General features: G+C 44.6%; 4 gene segments (V, D, J or C); all 4 read left to right on the forward strand.

The window, feature by feature from the left end:
- Positions 1 to 544: 544 nt before the first annotated feature.
- On the forward strand, positions 545 to 1,727 carry LOC129485441 (T cell receptor beta variable 4-1-like). The segment is given in 2 exon segments: positions 545 to 614; positions 725 to 1,727. Coding segments are annotated over 2 exon segments (525 nt in total).
- A 6,730-nt stretch (positions 1,728 to 8,457) lies between these two features.
- LOC129485442 (T cell receptor beta variable 5-1-like) lies at positions 8,458 to 10,261 on the forward strand. The segment is given in 3 exon segments: positions 8,458 to 8,539; positions 8,667 to 9,040; positions 10,070 to 10,261. Coding segments are annotated over 3 exon segments (615 nt in total).
- A 3,996-nt stretch (positions 10,262 to 14,257) lies between these two features.
- Positions 14,258 to 15,888, forward strand: LOC129485443 (T cell receptor beta variable 6-1-like). The segment is given in 3 exon segments: positions 14,258 to 14,348; positions 14,438 to 14,725; positions 15,857 to 15,888. Coding segments are annotated over 3 exon segments (411 nt in total).
- A 2,246-nt stretch (positions 15,889 to 18,134) lies between these two features.
- On the forward strand, positions 18,135 to 18,713 carry LOC129485122 (probable non-functional T cell receptor beta variable 7-1). The segment is given in 2 exon segments: positions 18,135 to 18,204; positions 18,355 to 18,713. Coding segments are annotated over 2 exon segments (408 nt in total).

Here is an 18,713-nt window from a genome sequence, read left to right on the forward strand (position 1 = left end):
TGCCTGGCGGCTGGTTGGCATCAGTCATGCCCTTGAATGATGGGAGCTGGTCCACACTGGATCTGCGGTCATGCAGTCACCCTCTGTCCACAGAGCTGGGCAGAAAGGGCTCCACCATGCTTAGACATAAAGGGAAGGGACGTTTTGAATGGCACTGTTTTATGTGATCCCGCAGGACAGAAGGAGATTCCTTGAATGGGAGTGGTGTGTTGTTGAAAGGGATCCTGAAAGACAGGAAGACAAAGATAGAGGGAGGATCCCCATAATGAGGAAGCAGCTGAGAGCAAAGGAGCCCCTGCCAGAGGAATATCCTTGGGGAGTAAAAAGCTGGCTCTGCCCTTTCTGCCCAGCCCATTCATCCCAGCCCAGACAATTTAAATCTACTTTCTATCAGAACTTAGAAAGGATGTAAAGCAGTCAGGAAGAAACATCCCCTGGGTCTGGAGACACTGTCAGGAGCAGTGACATCACAGGAAAAACCACCAATCAGGGCCAAGGAGACCAGAGCCCAGCACCTCACCCAAAGGACCCCAGTCAGAGGCCCCATCTCATACCCAAGGCTAGCATGGGCTGCAGGCTGCTCTGCTGTGCGGTTCTCTGTCTCCTGGGAGCAGGTGAGTTAGGTTGAAATTGTCTGTCCTTGAACTCCAAGCCTTTTCCTTGTGGCTGCAGGAACAACCCTCCTCCTGGGCTCTGCCTGAATTTTGTCCCTTTCCCCCTACAGTTCCCATAGACACTGAAGTTACCCAGACACCAAAACACCTGGTCATGGGAATGACAAATAAGAAGTCTTTGGAATGTGAACAACATATGGGGCACAATGCTATGTATTGGTACAAGCAGAAAGCGAAGAAGCCGCCGGAGCTCATGTTTGTCTACAATTATGAGAAACTCTCTATAAATGAAAGTGTGCCCACTCGCTTCTCACCTGAATGCCCCAAGAGCTCTCTCTTAAACCTTCACCTACACGCCCTGCAGCCAGAAGACTCGGCCCTGTATCTCTGCGCCAGCAGCCAAGACACAGCCTTGCAGAGTCACTGCTTTCCTGTGCAGAAACCTTCAGGGCCTGCCAGGAAGCTGTGGGGGCCACGGACGGCTCGGGTGAACATTTCCTGCAAGAGCCCCGACAGAAGCTTCAGAACATCCTGGCACCTGCTAATTCATCCATGTGGCAATGTTACATCCTATGCACATATTTAGAGTGTGGGTTTTCTTTTGCCTGAGTGTGACTCTGCCCCGTCAACTGATTTAAAAAAGATAAACATATTCAGATCTAGTTTTTTAAAAATGTTTTTTTTTTTTTAAATCATGAAATAGGCCGGGCATGGTGGCTCATGCCTGTAATCCCAGCACTTTGGGAGGCCAAGACGGGCAGATCATGAGGTCAGGAGTTTGCGACCAGCCTGGCCAATATGGTGAAACCCCGTCTCTACTAAAAATACAAAAATTAGCTGGGCGTGGTGGCATATGCCTGTAATCCCAGCTACTCAGGAGGCAGGAGAGTCACTTGAACTCGGGAGGTGGAGGTTGCGGTGAGCCGAGACCGTGACATTGCACTCCAGTCTGGGCGACAGAGTAAGATTCTGTCTCAAAAAAAAAAAAAAAAAAAAAAATCCTGAAATAAAGCAAGCATGCTGTAAGGATTGTTTAGCTTAAAATTTTATAAGAACCCTCTAAACAATCACCTGTGTCACCACAGAGTCACACCCTGCACTGGGTCAGACACTGTCCTGTGAGGAGCTATGTTCTCCTGACACTTCGTGTTCTGTGGTTTCCATGACTCTTCTTTGGGACCAAGGGTTCCCTTCCATCATAGGTTGTTGTCATGCAGAGTCAAGCAGCCCTGAGCACTGGGAAATCAGAGAAGGAACTTCCAGGCAAGGGTCCCAGTGCAGAAGTCAGCTAGAGAGGACAGTAGTAGACTCACCCTTTGGGAAATGTGTTTCAGAAATATGTATCTATTTTCACCAGTTCTATTATTCTATATTTCAGCTTGTCTATTCTCTAATTTCTCATTTGTACACTGAAAGCTAGACTGTGAATTCTAGCCCTGATCAAAGTTCCAAATATGCACAGACACCTTCTCTGAACCCTGCAGGCAGCAAATGTGCCTCTGTCTGCTCCCCTTGCTGCAGAGCCCATGGATCATGGTCTAGAAGTTTCCTGACTCATCCACTCTCCTTCCCTTGGCTGGAAGTCTCCTTGTTGGTTTCAGGTCTCAGCCCCTCCCTGGATTTCCTCTCCAGACTGACACTTGAAGGATTATTTTTCCCTTTTGGTCTCTTTATTCCCAATGTGTTAAATCATCAGGCTCAGAGTCTGATGCCTCCAGAGCGCAGCTCTACAGCTCTACATTAGCCTTTAGAGAGGAGAGTGGGTCCTGGCTGTTCTGTTTATATTTTTTCATTCACTAATTCATTCATTCATTTATTATAGAGACAAAAGATTCCCTATCCCAAGATATATAGTCATCTGTGCTGTATCAAAAGAGAAGACATTCTTCTCACAGTTTTATGAAATGAGGTAGCTTTGCAACTTGGGGGGAGCAGCCTCTTAAGTTAGTTGTCAAAATTAGGCTTTTGCCTAAGTAAAGTTAGGATCCTAAATTAGGCTCCTACTGTCCCACAAAAACTGGGAGACAAGGGCCTCTATCTTACTTGACGATTATATCTCAAAAAGAAGGTTCCTAGGGTCTTGGGAAAGACATTCCTGGGTCATAAAGCTGGCTAGAGGTTTGCAGAGAATTTAATAGAATTGTCAAAAAGCCTTTTCTGTGTTTATTGAGATGATCATCTGGGTTTGTTTTTAGTTCTGTTTATGTGGTGAATCACATTTGTTGATTTGTGTATGTTGAACCAACCTTGCATCCCAGGAATGAAGCCTACTTGATTGCGGTGGATAAACTTTTTGATGTGCTGCTGGATACAGCTTGCCAGTATTTTGTTAAAAATTTTTGCATCGAATTAAATAATTTTTAAATAAGGTAACTTACATTAATTGCTTTTTAAATATAAAACCAATTATGCATTCCTGGGGCAAATCTCATCTGCTGATTAGATATTAATCTTTTTATACATTGTGAGTTAAATTTATTTTTGTTAAGGATTTTTGCTTCTATGTTAATATTAGTACTATTTATTCTTCACAATTTGTAAATTGATAAACTTGCTCAATTTCATCAATAAAGTAAGCTGGGCCTGGAATTTTCTTTCTGGAAAAGCTTTTAATTATTATGAGTTCATTTTTAAAATTACATCTATGTGTATTTTTTAATATCCTTATGGACATTCAAGTTATCTACTTTTTGAGTGAGTAATTGTGTTTTTTGGGGAATTTGTTTATTTTGTCTGCTGTTGAATTTATTGGCATAATATTAATCTTTCATTGGAGTTCTAATTTGCATTTCTCTAAGGATTAATGATGTTGAGGACATTTTAATGTTTTTATTACCATTTGCATGTGTCTTTTTCATATACCTATTAATGCTTTTGCCCAGTTTTAAAAGTTAAATTATATATCTTTTATATTGATTTATAGGAATCCTTTATATAATATAAAGGATTTTTTATATTATATATAATCCTTTATATAATCTGGATACAATATTCTAGTCCAATATATGTATTGCAAAAGTTTTTCCTCAGTCTGAAAATTTTCCTTTCCACTTTCTTGATAGTACCTGGGCACAAACCCTATGAAATGAGAGTACCCTTCTTTCTCCTTTTGTTTTGTCTCTCTACCTTCACCCTTACCAGTATTTGGCAGGTAATTAATTCAGTCAGATTGTGATAGTGCAAAGGCTTCTAGCTAGCCTTTGCAACACTAGCTTGGGTATACCTCTAATCTCCAATCACACGAAAATATTTGCCAGCCCAGAAGCTACCCCTGCTATGTATTCTACCATGAGTAGACCTTAAATGCCCACCTCCCACTCTCTCCATAATACATATGGCAGAATGGTGATGGATCCTTCTTTTGGCAGACTTTCCACAATGCATGGAGCTATGCCTATCCCAGCACATCTCTGCATGGACTAAGGAAGGGGTGGATAATTGAGTCAGTGTTTCCGCTTCTTGCTTGTGATTTTTCCCCAGTAAATCTTGTTTTATGTGTATATTGCAGGGGGCTAGTGCTGTCTACATGTCCCTTCATATGACTGTGCTCTCACAGAATTCTGAGGCTGGAAGGAACAAACAAGAGTTCTCATAAAGAGAAATTTAATCATCTCTAGAAAGAAGTACGTGCTTAATGGCTTTGGAGTTTCTGTGAAGGAAGGGTTTCCTCCTGCCTTAGAAGGTGGGCAAAGTGGGCAACATCTTCACCAAGTCAGGAACACTTGATTTCAGCCAGAGGCAGAAGTGGGGTTCTATGATAATGCCCCATTGTGGTTACAGAGGGACTACATTAGCAAGGCCGTGGAGGTGAAAATGGATTCATTTGGGCTGAAATCCTGTAAATTGAAGTAAGTGGGAAAACCCAGCACACATTCCAATGAAAGATGCAGCTTCCTAATATTGTGCTTTCAACGTAGATTCTGTCATCTGTAATTACTCCACACCCTTTCTCAAATCATTAGCACAGCTGTGGGCCAGCTAATCATTTAGCCCCTTTGCTTGGTACAAGGTAGCCATGCTCTCTCCTTAGCTCCCTATTTTTCTCTGGGAAGCTTTCCTGAGACATGCAGTGACCATGCTTCTCAGACTTCTCTCTTTCTTATTGTCCTTTCCGTTTATATTTTAACTTTAATTGTAGTTTATTTGATTAACATCTGACATTTTTGTGTTTCTCTTTTACTTATGACCTCATTTAATGATAACCCAGGTAACTGGTTGGCTGATGCTAATCAAATTATATTTTCTGGGGTTACATTGGTTATTTTTTCCTCTAAAGTTTCTATCTTTGTAAGAATTGAGGTAGCAGAACCTTCTCTCTTTTTTTTTTTTTTTTTTTTTTTTGTTGTTGTTGTTGTTGAGATGGAGTCTCACTTTGTCGCCCAGGCTGGAGTGCAGTGGTGCGATCTCGACTCACTGCAAGCTCTGCCTCCCGGGTTCACGACATTCTCCTGCCTCAGCCTCCCGAGTAGCTGGGAACCTTCTCTTTTTTTGAAACAGGGTCTCGCTCTGTCACCCAAGCTGGAGTACAGTGGTGCAATCGTGGCTCACTGCAGCCTCGACCTCTGAGATTCAAGCAATCCTCCCACCTCAGTCTCCTAAGTAGCTATGACTACAGGCACACACCACCACCACCACTGGTTAACTTTTTTGTTTACATTTTTGGTAGAGATGAGGTCTTGCCATGTTGCCAGGTTTCTCTCAAACTCTTGAGCTCTGGTGGTCCTCCCGCCTTTACCTCCCAAAGTGCTGGGAATAGAGTTATGAGCCACCATGCCTGGCTTCTGCTATTCATTTCTAAAATTTAAATGTAAATCAGACTGTCCCCACGCAAGGAGGAAGTCAGACAGGGCAGAGCTTAACCAATGTCCACGGTTTGTTTTCTCACTGCAGTCTTGGACTTTCCACTCATCTCTTCATTCTGTGGCCCGAAATAGCTTCAGTTTTCCCAGAAGATTCTCATGATTTTCAGTTTGTTTCTGGTTTCTTAGTTACTTCTTGTCTGATCAGGCTTCCCTGAGGAAGGAGCCAGGAGATGCTACAAGTCTGCAATTTTAGGGGGAGTCAGATCTAATGCTCTGGTATTTCACACATCTTTATAATATTATCTAGGCCTCCTCTTCTTTGAAATATAATGGCTATTCATTATGGGATATGAGGCATCTCAGAAGCAATCTAGATATCTGTTTTGTTTATTTTTCTAGTAAAGAATTGACCAGTATTCTAGTAACTTTATTTAGTGGAATCAGAAAAATTTTAGGTATGCCTTTTAAAGCAAAAAATACATAGTTTTTCTTAACGTGACTTCTACTGATCGTTTATATTTTTATGATTTTGTGTAGTAGCTTTACCTTCCCTAGGATCAGAAACCACATCAGATAATCAGCTTCTACTATGAAAGAAGCTAATTCTTCTATTTGGAGAGTGAGGTATGCAGAAAATCCGTAAAAAAAAATTAAGTTATAGAACACTGCCATCTGAACTTGAGAGAATTTTAACTGGTTTATATCCATGAATACTCCCTCAGTAGGGTATTTTTGTCCTCTGGATGGCATCTTGGAAGAGGTACTGGTCATTGATCATATCTCACTGGCACATTGGCTAGTGACCGCTAATGTCAGATGCAGCTGGATTGGAACCAATTCTCATTGCTTTCTCATGGGGTCGTTTGCCTTTGGACTTAAAAATCAAGAAATACTTCATAATGACAATATCTAGATTTACTGTATATATGTAACTATTCTTAAAATTTGATAACAGATATGTCAACTGTAGATATTTAAAGAAATTTGGATTGGAAATAAACTAAATCAGAAGTAGCAAGTGAAGGATAGCGGTTCTGTAATGGAATCTTTCTCAGATTCTGTTTTCCCAAGTCTCATGTTTCTTTTTTAAACCCAGTCTGGCCTCTCCTTCTTAGCTTACTAAGTATAGAACCACAAATAGAAACTTAGAAATTTAATCATTTTCTGCACATATCTTTACTCATATATGGGAAAGTGGGCAAGAGGATATTGTCAGTGAACTCAGGCAAAAAGAGGATTTCTAAAACAGTGAGTTTAGATGGGAAAGAAACAAATTCCCCAGCAGCATGGGAACAGTGGGTACAGTTTTCTTTATTTTTGGATAAGCTGATTAGTTGGCACGTAGCACAGAGTGGTCTGAAAGGTCTGTTTCGAGCAAGCTGGCTGGAGTCATCACAGAAAAAAAGAACTTTAATAATAAATCACCCACAAATCCCTGAGAGTTTGCCTGCAGCGAGGGAGACAGGATGACTTGGTGTAATTTCTGGCACAGTACTTCCTGCAGCACACCTCCCTGAGCTAGGCCAGGTTTGCATCATCTCCTTCATCAGAATTTTCTCAAAGGCAACATTTCTTCTCTATCATATTTTTCCCTTTTATGATGCAAAAAGTGATCTTGAAGAACATAAATTTTAAAATGTGGGGGCTTTTTTTAGTTCCCCTAGAGAAACAGTATAACAGTCATGATGGTGAAATCGTTCCTAATTTAAATATGTCCCATGTCCCTTGCCCCATTTTAGAAAGGCTGTATCCATCAGCTCAGACAGCCACAGCAAATAGCACAGACTGCATGGGTTAAATACAAATCGTTTTTTTTTTCACAGCTCCAGAGTATGAAATGGCGATGCCAGCACGTGGGGCTCTGGTGAGGGCCCTCCTCCTGGCTTGCAGAGCACCCTCTTCCAGTTGAATCCTCACGTGGTGGAAAGAGAACAAGCCAGCCGTCAAGTGTCTCATCTCAGAGGGCATTAATCATACTGGATCAGGGCTCCACTTTTATAAGCTCATGTAAACATAATTTTCTCCATAAAGACCCTACCATCAAATATTGTCTCCCTGGGGGTTGTATTTTGGAGGGACATAAATATTCAGTCCATTAACAATGGCAAAATCTTGGTTACTGCACAGTGGGCCACACGGGGGTGCTGTGGAACCACTGAGCTCCAAATGTCTCTGGGGCATGCACAGAGCCAGGAGCCTGGGACACGGAGGGTTAAGGAGCAGCCTTGCTTGATGTTTGTACTCACTAAAAGGTGTGATGACAGATACATGAAATTACAGGTGTGCTTCCCATCAGGGAGCCATGCGCTTCAGCTATGCATGGGTTAGGAAGCCTCTGTGAGCTTGCCAGGGAGGATGAAGATAGGATGTCCCATGCTGGGATGGGACAACCTGCATGTCCCGGGCAGGGACAGACAGAGGAACAACTGCCTGGAGGGGAAAGCAAAGGAACTGTGGGAGGGACATGCAGCTTAACCTCAGCCCAACTTAGAGCAACCCAGTCCAGCCCCACATGGTATATGAGAGTATTAACAACACAAAGCAGAGGTCCTGGATCAGGTCAGCCAGGGGCATAACAAGGGAGGCAGAGTGCATGGGAACCTGCAGAGACGACATCAGAGTAGTGATATCACAGCCTAACATCCAATCAGAGATGTGATGCTCAAAACCCCAGCTCTCAGAGGACCAGTATCCCTCGCAGGGTGACACCTGCCCAGCTCTGTCCCACCTGGCCGTGGGCTCCAGGTGCCTCTGATGGGAAGGCCTTTGTCTCCTGGGACCCGGTGAGTCCTTGGCACAGGTGGGATGTCTCTGGAGCACGCCTCATCCAAGGCACCCTCAGGCTCCCTCCTGCGTTCTTTCCCCAGCCTCTGTCTCCCTCCCTCACAGGCCCAGTGGATTCTGCTGTGCAGAACAGAGAGCAGTGGACCTCAGGAGGCCTGCAAGGGGAGGACACAGGACAGTGACATCACAGGATGCCCCTCCCACCAGGAAAAGCAAGGCTGAGAACTTAGCTCTTCCCCAGGAGGACCAAGCCCTGAGCACAGACACAGTGCTGCCTGCCCCTTTGTGCCATGGGATCCAGGCTGCTCTGTTGGGTGCTGCTTTGTCTCCTGGGAGCAGGTGAGTCCCTGCAGACAGGACAGCACCCCATTCTGAGCCTGCCCTCACCCCTGTGTCTTCCACTTTACCATGGGGAGGCACCACCAGGCTGTCTCCTATGCTCATCCTCCATCTGCTTTTCCCACAGGCCCAGTAGAGGCTGGAGTCACTCAGACTCCAAAATATCTGATCAAAACGAGAGGACAGCAAGTGACACTGAGCTGCTCCCCTATCTCTGGGCATCAGAGTGTATTCTGGTACCAACAGACCCCAGGACAGGGCCTTCAGTTCCTCTTCGAATACTTCAGTGAGACACAGAGAGAAAAAGGAAACTTCCCTGATCGATTCTCAGGGCGCCAGTTCTCTAACTCTCGCTCTGAGATGAATGTGAGCACCTTGGAGCTGGGGGACTCGGCCCTTTATCTTTGTGCCAGCAGCTTGGCACAGCCCTACAAAGCCAACCACATTCTGTGCACAAACCTCCCTGGCCCAGTGTGGGGCAACCTCAGCCCTGACATATCTGTGAGAACCTGGGGACTGCAGGGAGAAAGAAAGGCAATTGAGAATGCTGGGACCCACAGCCCGGGGCTTTCTGCAATTCAGGGCTGGAGGAAACAAGGCCAAGAGAGCCTGCTCAGAGGATGGTGCTGCTTCCGTAGGTTGACTGCAGCGTTACCTTCTTTGCCGACACTGTAAGCTACAGGGGTAGAGGAAATGTTTGTAATTTAATAGCTGGCGCACTCTTTTTCAGGACAAGGGATTTAATTTTGTCGTCAAGATTGTTGATAACAGTGTAGTGTAGAAGGGAGAATCACAGGGTTTGCTTTATACAACTTGGGGAGAAGAAATTGAGATTTTGGGAAAGTCAAGGATAGAGAAAACGAAAGATGATTGAGAGATAGAGCAGGTGATGAAAAATGGTGTTCTGTGCACCATGAGCCCTCTGGCTCCTTTCTTCCGTCTTAGGATGCTCATTGCAATAATGTAACAGTAATTTCTTGTGCAATCAAGATGTGTCCTTTTGTCTCCACTGGCCAAGGGTGAGTTTGAAGCTCCACCCTAAATAGGCCCTTCCGGGAAAGCAATAGACAGGGTGTGTGAAAGAATGGGGGCTGCAGGGGTTGGAGTGGGGGCTTCCCTGTTCCTGACTTGGACAATCCTGAGCTCATCAGGTCAGAAGGTGTGAATCCATGGGACTGTGGAACGTTGGCCACTTGGGGGCGCTGTGGCCCCACAATGCTGCAGGGAACCCTGGGGAGGGGTGGGAGGGTGGACAGGAAAGGAGGGTGGAAGGGAATGCCTGGCTGCCTGCTGGCATCAGGAGATTAGGTGGAAATTAGAGTAGATCCTGGCCTGGGACTGCCCAGGGAAAGGTAGGGCCAGGGTTGGCACCAAGCAGGGAGTGTTTCTGCCTCTGCATGGGCAGAGGAGGGTGTAGGGGCTGGGGTGGCAAGGGCTGGGAATCAGTGTCAGGACAGGGACAGGGTGGGCGGAGGAAAGTAAGGTGTGATGTAGGCATGCGGGGACTGTGACCAACCACCTCCCCTCTAGTTGAGGGGCTGTGCGGGACAGGAATGCTGCATGGAGCTGCTGAGCCTGAGTCTTTCAATGGGTGAACAAGGCAGGAGTGGCCTGCAGAGAGAGTACCTGGAAAAGGACTGTACCCCAAGGAACTGGGTGACACTTTCCTACCCCCACTCAGGGAGTGACCCTGAGGAGGGAGCTGCCAGCCAGGGGGGCTAAGGTCCTGGTGAGCTGACAGGCTTTTCCCCCAGACACTTCCTGTTGCTTCTGTATGTGATCTGGTTTTATGCTCACTGAAATCATGTAAGGTAGGTATGATTTCACCTGTTTATGCATCTGAAGGAAAGCAGCTGTTCCAGGTCTCATATTAAGTAATTGGCTGAGGTGTTTTCCTCCAACACCTCTGCACCATCCACCTCTCCCGACTCTGTATATCTGTACCTTCATCTGGCTTCCCCTTTCCCAGTCCCATTAGCAGGAGCGCAAGGTTGTGCCTCATATGTGACCGTTATAACCTCTTCCCTGACAAGTCCAAGGAACACGTGACTTCCAGACCAAGCATATCCATTCACCTTTCATTGAAGCAAAACAGAAGGATGAAATTTTCTGCACTGTAGACTTCCTGTAACTGATATAATCTACTTTGAGGAAAAGTAACAAGAAAAATTGTTATTCATTAGTTATGATTTTATTTAATGTATGTTTGGAGGTCCTTTCTTTGTATAGATATTTTATGAAATAAAATGCAAAATAAAAAAGAACAAATGAAAATAAAAAAGAAAAGCTTGAAAGAATAATAAATGTTTCTTGCTTTTTAGAGTATTAAGGTTTGCATTAATTTTTTTAACTTATTCAAAGTTATTTGTTCAGTTTCTGAATTATACAGAAACTATATAATTTTTCTTCTCTTTCTTCTCTTTCTCTGTTTAGCCACCTACACCTTTTTCTGCCAGCTTTTTTAGTTTAATAACCTAAGGCTATCTTTTAAACAGATTTTTAAATGTACAATATAGTATCGTAATCTACAGACACAAGGTTGGACAGCAGATCTCTACAACTTCCTGAACCTTCTTTACTGAAATTTTGTAGCCACTGATGGCAGCCGCCCATTTCCCCCACTTCCCAGCCCTTGGAAGTCACCATTTTCATCTTCACTTACATCAGTTTGACTTTTAGTTTGCCTCATATAAGCACAATCATGTAGTATTTGTCTTTCTGTGCCTGACTTTTTCAACTCAGTATAATGTCCTCCAGGTTTAGCCACATTGTCATGTATGGCCAGATTTTCTTCTTTTTAATGCTTAATGATATTCCATTGTATGCATACACCACATTTAAAGTCTGAATATTAAACGTATAGTATCTTATTGTTTCTGTGAAACCATCTGTCACAAGTGCGGCAGGGCCATTTGCAGAACAGAACAGCAAGCACTGAGCACATGAAGGCACATTCATTCGAAGTTCAATTCTGCTTCATAGAGAAGACTTCAAAAAAATAATAATTTCATTATTTATTGTTATTTTACTACACACAAATATAATTTCTTTTTTCTTTTTCTTTTTTTTTTTTTTTTTTGATACAGAGTCTTGCTTTGTCGCCCAGGCTGGAGTGCAGTGGCATGATCTCGGCCCACTGCAACCTCCGCCTCCCAGGCTCAAGTGATTCTCCTGCCTCAGCCTCCCGAGTAGCTGGGATTACAGGCGTGCACCACCGTGCCCGGCTAATTTTTTGTATTTTTAGTAGAGATGAGATTTCACAGTGTTAGCCAGGATTGTCTTGATCTCCTGACCCCGTGATCTGCCCACCTCGGCCTCCCAAAGTGCTGGGATTACAGGTGTGAGCCACCGCGCCCAGCCAATTCCCCAATACCATAAACTATTTAGCATATAGTAGAAATCTAGCTATTTTTATTTCCTTTGCTAGTCTCAGGCAGCCTCTTTCACTGCGCCAACGTCCAAAGTCAGTAAAGACACATTTTGCCTGGAAATCTTAGGATGAGGACTCAGGAAGCCACAGAAATGGAAATATATATGCGTGATGATTACTTTGAAAGCATTAAGTAGAGACTGTAGCATATATCCCCCCTCAGGCATTTAAAACTCAATATTATTGATATATAAGTTATATAAGCATTACAAATTTTAAATAAACAGATCGGTTATACGTAACTAAATAATTAATAGAATGAGGAGCTCCTGAAAAGTTTTATGGTTTTAAAAGGGGTTGAAGCCAGGTGAGCTACCAGATCCACATTAGGGACAATTCTATCTGGAGATGGATGCTGTGATGAAACAACCTCAAAAGGTCTTCTAAGCTGGTACAGACTGATTTTACAAAGTTTCTTTATTCATTTTCATTCATTTCTTATCTGCTCATTCACTCAAATTATTTTGTAATGATATTTTAGTGAAAATTAATCATCTTTAAGGGAAATATTTTGAGTTTCATCAGACACACATGCCGCTGAGCTTTGTGTTCACACACTGAGTGCTCTGGGGCCAAACAAAATACGGTAATAGTGACCTTGTTGAGAGATGATGTCACATTGGGAGAAAGCTTCTCTTTGTGTTGACACTAAGTGTCCAATTCATAAAATCTAAGCCTTGAGCTAGGAAATGCCCTTTTCTGCCCTGGGAAGCAGGCTCCTATATTATGTGTTTCTGCCTCCTGGTCTATCCTGGGCACAGACAGGGCACCCACTCACGAACTTGTTACATCCTGGCTGTGACTTTCAGCACCAGGTGGCCATTTGCTCTGACTTCAATTTCTGTGTCCTTCTCTCCTAAACCCCATGGATGCTGAGTGACTCAGACTCCAGTCATGTGCTTGTGCCAAAAGGAAACTAGCACAAGAGGAGATGAGCAGAATATGAAACAAAACCATGTACTCAGGACCAGCAATGTGACTTACTGGCAGCTCCTTTGCTCAAATATTGTAAGGAAGCTGAAGATCGTGACAATGTTACAGTAACAAGGGTCTTTTTAAGTGTGAGACTCTGTGCACTAAGATACAGTTTTTGAGCTTTTTTTTTCTTTTCTTTTCTTTTTTTTTTTTGAGATGGAGTCTTGCTCTGTTGCCCAAGCTGGAGTGCAATGGTGCAATCTTGGCTCACTGCAAACTTGCCTCCCGGGTTCATGTGATTCTCCTGCCTCAGCCTCCTGAGTAGCTGGGATTACAGGTGCGCACCACCACGCCTGGCTAATTTGTTTGTTTGTTTGTTTGTATTTTTAGTAGAGACTGGGTTTCACCATGTTTGCCAGACTGGTCTTGAACTCCTGACCTCATGATCCGCCCACCTCAGCCTCCCAATGTGTTGGGATTACAGGTGTGAGCCACTGTGCCCGGCCTTTTTTTTTTTTCTTTTTTTAATTGTTACTGAATTAGTGGTGAGAATCCTGACCAAGGGAATATTCCCTATGAAATATGACACTTCAAATAAAATGAGAGCACTTTTTCTTATCCTGGAGCCTGCCTCTTCTCTCCTCTCTCCACATCCCTCACACATCAAGAAATCTTTGTGCCCACACAGATCATGGGCAGTGTTGGGCAGCCACTATCATCCACACAGAGAGGGCAGTCAGCAGCATGAGGTGGTTCTACCTGCTGTGGTCTCACCCCAGGCACAGAAAGCAAGAGCCCTGGGTGGAGCTGAAGGTGCTCAGCTGGGCTTGTCAGGAGTCCCATCTGTCGGTGAATTGACAAGAAACAGAGCAAAACGACTCCTCCAATGGTGATGAGCCTGCCCCTGGGATTTGGAAACTTGGTAACAGAGAAAACCAATAGAGACAAAGGATTTTAAACAGGATTATCGAATTATGGTCAATTAAGCAAATTAGAAAAGGATACTTGAAGGAATATTTGGGACACAGGAGTCAAAAACAGCAGGAAGATATGAGGAGTTTCCCTAAGAGTCTAAATTAGAGAAATATTTAGATAACTGACCCCAGTGTATGAATGAGGAATTATACCATCACAGGGATAAAAGTTACACTGAGTTACAAACTGCTTCCAAAAAGGTTAAGAAAAACTTGTAAGGCTGTGTCAATTCAGACAAAGGCATTCTTCCCATTCAAACTGTTCACTGGTACATTTATCTTGAATTTGACCATCTGGGGAAGGGGCGTGGCCTCTCCTGACAGCAAGGCTCTGGGGCCCAGGCAGGTAGAATGAAGTCTCAGAATGACTCCCTGGAGAGTCCTGTTCCCCTTTAACCGATGCACAGACCCAGAAGATCCCTCCATCCTGTAGCACCTGCCATGAGCATCGGGCTCCTGTGCTGTGCGGCCTTTTCTCTCCTGTGGGCAGGTGGGTCCTGGGCAGGGCCCCTTGTGTGGATTTCAAGGCCCAGCTCATTTCCATTGCAGCTACAGCATCAGCTTTGTTCTTCTCTGCAGGTCCAGTGAATGCTGGTGTCACTCAGACCCCAAAATTCCAGGTCCTGAAGACAGGACAGAGCATGACACTGCAGTGTGCCCAGGATATGAACCATAACTACATGTACTGGTATCGACAAGACCCAGGCATGGGGCTGAGGCTGATTCGTTACTCAGTTGGTGAGGGTATCACTGACAAAGGAGAAGTCCCCGATGGCTACAGTGTCTCCAGATTAAACAAACAGGATTTCCCGCTCAGGCTGGAGTCGGCTGCTCCCTCCCAGACATCTGTGTACTTCTGTGCCAGCAGTGAAGCCATAGTGCTGCACGGCCGTCTCCTCTCTGCACAGAAAGACAGGGGAGGCTCCGCCCTCCTCCCCGACCCCAGACTCAGTGATGCCCTGGGCAGAGTTCTCTACACCAGGAAACTTGAAACCCCATCATCATGGGTCTGAGGCCCCCAGGGTGGAACAGGATTTGTATTTCAGATCCATCTAGACTCTTGTCTCTCCCTGGGGACCATGTTGCTTCTTCTCTCTAGGGTTCCCCAGCCCCCACCCTCACGTGATCTCTCCTGTGGCCCACCTTTCCCATCTGGGCAGTCACCCTCCAAGGTCTTGCTGGGTCTCTCCTCCCCTCACCTCCCCGCCCCTCTCTACTGCAGCCATGAGGGGAGCCCCTCTTCTGTGCCTCCTTCCTTCCCATCACGGAGACTTCAAAGTCCGTTTTCTCTGCCCTGGGCTGGAGGCTTCCTTTCTGCAGTGGCCAAGTCCTACCTGTGCTTCAGATCTCAGCATGATCAGCCCTCCTGTGGGAAGCACTCCCTTGCCTCCCAGCTGAGATCAATTTTTCTGTTATAAGCGCTGATGGTAACATGTGCTTGTTAGTCAATAGAGTTGAGCACAGTTGGAGTTTTCCAGTTGTCTGGATATTTTTCTGCTCAATTCGATTTTAAACTCCATAAAGGGGAAGGCTGTGCTTGTTACATTTACCAACGGCTGTTCCTGGCATGAAGGGAGACCTATTTCACAGGTAATGGATGAGTTAATGAATGACAGGGTGATTGAGTGATGAGCGGGTGGATGAACCAATAACAGGAACACTCCAGGTCCGCTGTACCCTGGCAGAAATCTAGAGTTAACTGTGCCTGAGATGATCTGCTATGAGCTCTTCAGAGGGCACTCGCTTGTTAAACAAACGTTGGACCATTCATTGTGCAAGCCAGTTTGTCAGTTCATCTAGGAGTTTCCAATTTTAAATATCACATGTTCTTCAAACTCAATGAGGGTAAAGTCTACATTATATAATTCTAATATCTAAGTTATTTTTTAAAGTTTTGGGTTAGGAACCAAACCAAAAAGGAAAGAAGAGGGAATATCTTTAGACTTAGGAGTTTTTTTATTGAAAATGTATTTATATAAATTTTTCTTGGAAGAATAGGTAGGGAAAGTCATGACTACACAGCCTTATAGGTGCTAATTTCTGGAGAAGGTGTCATGAAAAATAACAAAAATGAGAACTGTGTTCTGGAGGGAACACTGTGGCTGTCCTGAGAGCATGTTCTGACCCCGGGAACCAAAGCCAGGAGTGTGTTTGGCAACTCAGAGTGCAGCAGACAATTCTTGGCCCCGTGCATTTGGGATGAGACTGGAGACAGCTGGAAAAGCTATGGACTGGACGTTCTGCACTCTCAAAGCCGGACACTCTGAAATCCCACAGATTAATGTCAGGTAAATATACTCCCACTATTAAGACAATTAAAACAAGAACCAATGAAGAAAAGTGAGTAGAAACCATAAGCAATTGAAATGTATGAAGATAAGGAATTTGCCATTAAAAAGATATAAAAGTTAAAGAGCTATATTTAAAGGAATACAACAGCAAATTGATATGTGAACAAGAAAAAGGCGACTGTCAGAAATCATCAAGGAAACATTAAAAAATAATCAAAGAGAACACAGTAATGATTAAGATTATCATTGAAAACAAAATGGAAATGAAGAAAAGATGACATGCTTCAAAAGAGATTGTTACTGAGGTCAAAGACAGATCTGAAGAAGTTACCTAGAATGCAGCACAGAAAATTAAATAGGAAACAAGAAAAGGTAAGAGATAAGGAATAAAAAACTTGTCAGTTCTAGTATATTAGGATACATAAAATATTTTGTTGGAACTTCCCATTTTTCTTACACATAATTGAAATGTCACAAAGAGAAAGTAGAGAGAATGATAGGTGATAATTATGAGACATTAGCTGATAATTTTCAAGACGTGTTTCAGGACCTAAATCCTCTGTTTCAGCAAGTTAAATGAATATGAAGTAGATGAATACATATGTTATGGTGAAATTGTGGAACACAAACGACAAAGAGAAGATTTTAAAAGTAGCCCCAAAAGATAACTATCTCCCAGTGGAATAGACTGCAAGGAACAGTGAAAGTCAAGAAAAGAGATTGAAAATAAGCATCAAGTCAGAATTATAATTCTCATTCATTAAATATTGAGATTGAGGTAAATATATTTATAGCTAGAGAAAGAAAAAACACTGTGAGTTTGTCACCAAGGTATCTTTTCTGAATTAGAGTTAACAAAGTCGGGAAGTGGTCCCAGAAGAGAGGCATGAGGTGCCACTCGTGAGAGAACCCATGTGATGGGACAGCCCCGTTGGGCATGTGTGACTGCGGGGATGGAGGAGGCTGGGGCATCAATGGGGATGGCACAGGGGACTCTGACTTGCAGGAAAGACAATGAGCTCAACTTTTGGTGCCTTGTGCTGGCGGAGCTGTTGACACATCCTAGCGAACATGCCCAGCAGACACAGGAGCGGCTGTGGGATGAGGAGATAGAGATGCAGCGTGAGGCCTCCGGGTCCAGACAGCATGAGAGCCCAGAACGATGATATGTGCATTGATGTTGTTAAAAAGGATTTTTTTTTGTTTTGAGACAGATTCTCGCTCTGTCGCCCAGGCTGGAGTGCAGTGGTGCAATCTCGGCTCACTACAAGCTCCGCCTCCCGGGTTCCAGTCATTCTCCTGCCTCAGCCTCCCAAGTAGCTGGTACTAGAGGCTCCCGCCACAACGCCCGGCTCATTTTTTGTATTTTTAGAAGAGACAGGGTTTCACCATATTAGCCAGGATGGTCTCGATCTCCTGACCTCATGATCCACCTGCCTCCGCCTCCCAAAGTGCTGGGATTACAGGTGTGGGCCCCCGCGCCCGGCCTAAAAAGGAATTTATAGGCCGGGTGTGGTGGCTCACACCTGTAATCCCAGTACTTTGGGAGACCAAGGTGGGCAGATCACTTGAGGTCAGGAGTTTGAGACCAGCCTGGGCAATATGGTGAAACTCTGTCTCTACTAAAAATACAAAAATTAGCCTGGTATGGTGGTGTGAGTCTGTAATCCCAGCTACTCAGGAGGCTGAGGCAGGAGAATCACTTGAACTCAGGAGGCAGAGTTTGCAGTGCGCCGAGATCACACTGCTGCACTCCATTCTGGGCAACGAAGCAAGGCTCTGTCTCGAAGAACAAACAAGCAAAAAGCAAGGAACTCATAAATATTTAAAGGAGTCATTTCAGTATGTCCTAAAATAAATCCTTTGTTCCTGTCATTGCGTGGATTGAGAGAGGATGAGATGTCGCTGTGGGACCTTCTGTGTGGGAACAAGGATGTCCCTCCCCCTCTGCTGCTGCTCACAGTGACTCTGATCTGGTAAAGCCCCCATCCTGCCCTGACCCTGCCATGGGCACCAGGCTCCTCTGCTGGGCAGCCATATGTCTCCTGGGGGCAGGTGATTCCTCAGACACCAAGCAGTCTCCTGTGTGTGTGTGTGTGTGTGTGTGTGTGTGTGTGTGTGTGTGTGTGAGATGGGTGAGAGAGAGAGAGAGAGAGATGACTATAGTTGTTTTTCTCATTCAGTTCCGAATTTCTATCTCCACCAATCACACAGGTGCTGGAGTCTCCCAGTCCCTGAGACACAAGGTAGCAAAGAAGGGAAAGGATGTAGCTCTCAGATATGATGCAATTTCAGGTCATAATGCCCTTTATTGGTACCGACAGAGCCTGGGGCAAGGCCTGGAGTTTCCAATTTACTTCCAAGGCAAGGATGCAGCAGACAAATCGGGGCTTCCCCGTGACCAGTTGTCTGCAGAGAGGCCTGAGGGATCCATCTCCACTCTGAAGATCCAGCGCACACAGCAGGGGGACTTGGCCGTGTATCTCTGTGCCAGCAGCTCAGCCACAGCACTACTGCTCCAGTGTCAGCTTGGTTCCCTAGGAAATGGGGTTTCTAGAACCTGA

Source organism: Symphalangus syndactylus, chromosome 6, assembly GCF_028878055.3.
Source record: "Symphalangus syndactylus isolate Jambi chromosome 6, NHGRI_mSymSyn1-v2.1_pri, whole genome shotgun sequence".
Lineage (NCBI taxonomy): Eukaryota > Metazoa > Chordata > Mammalia > Primates > Hylobatidae > Symphalangus > Symphalangus syndactylus.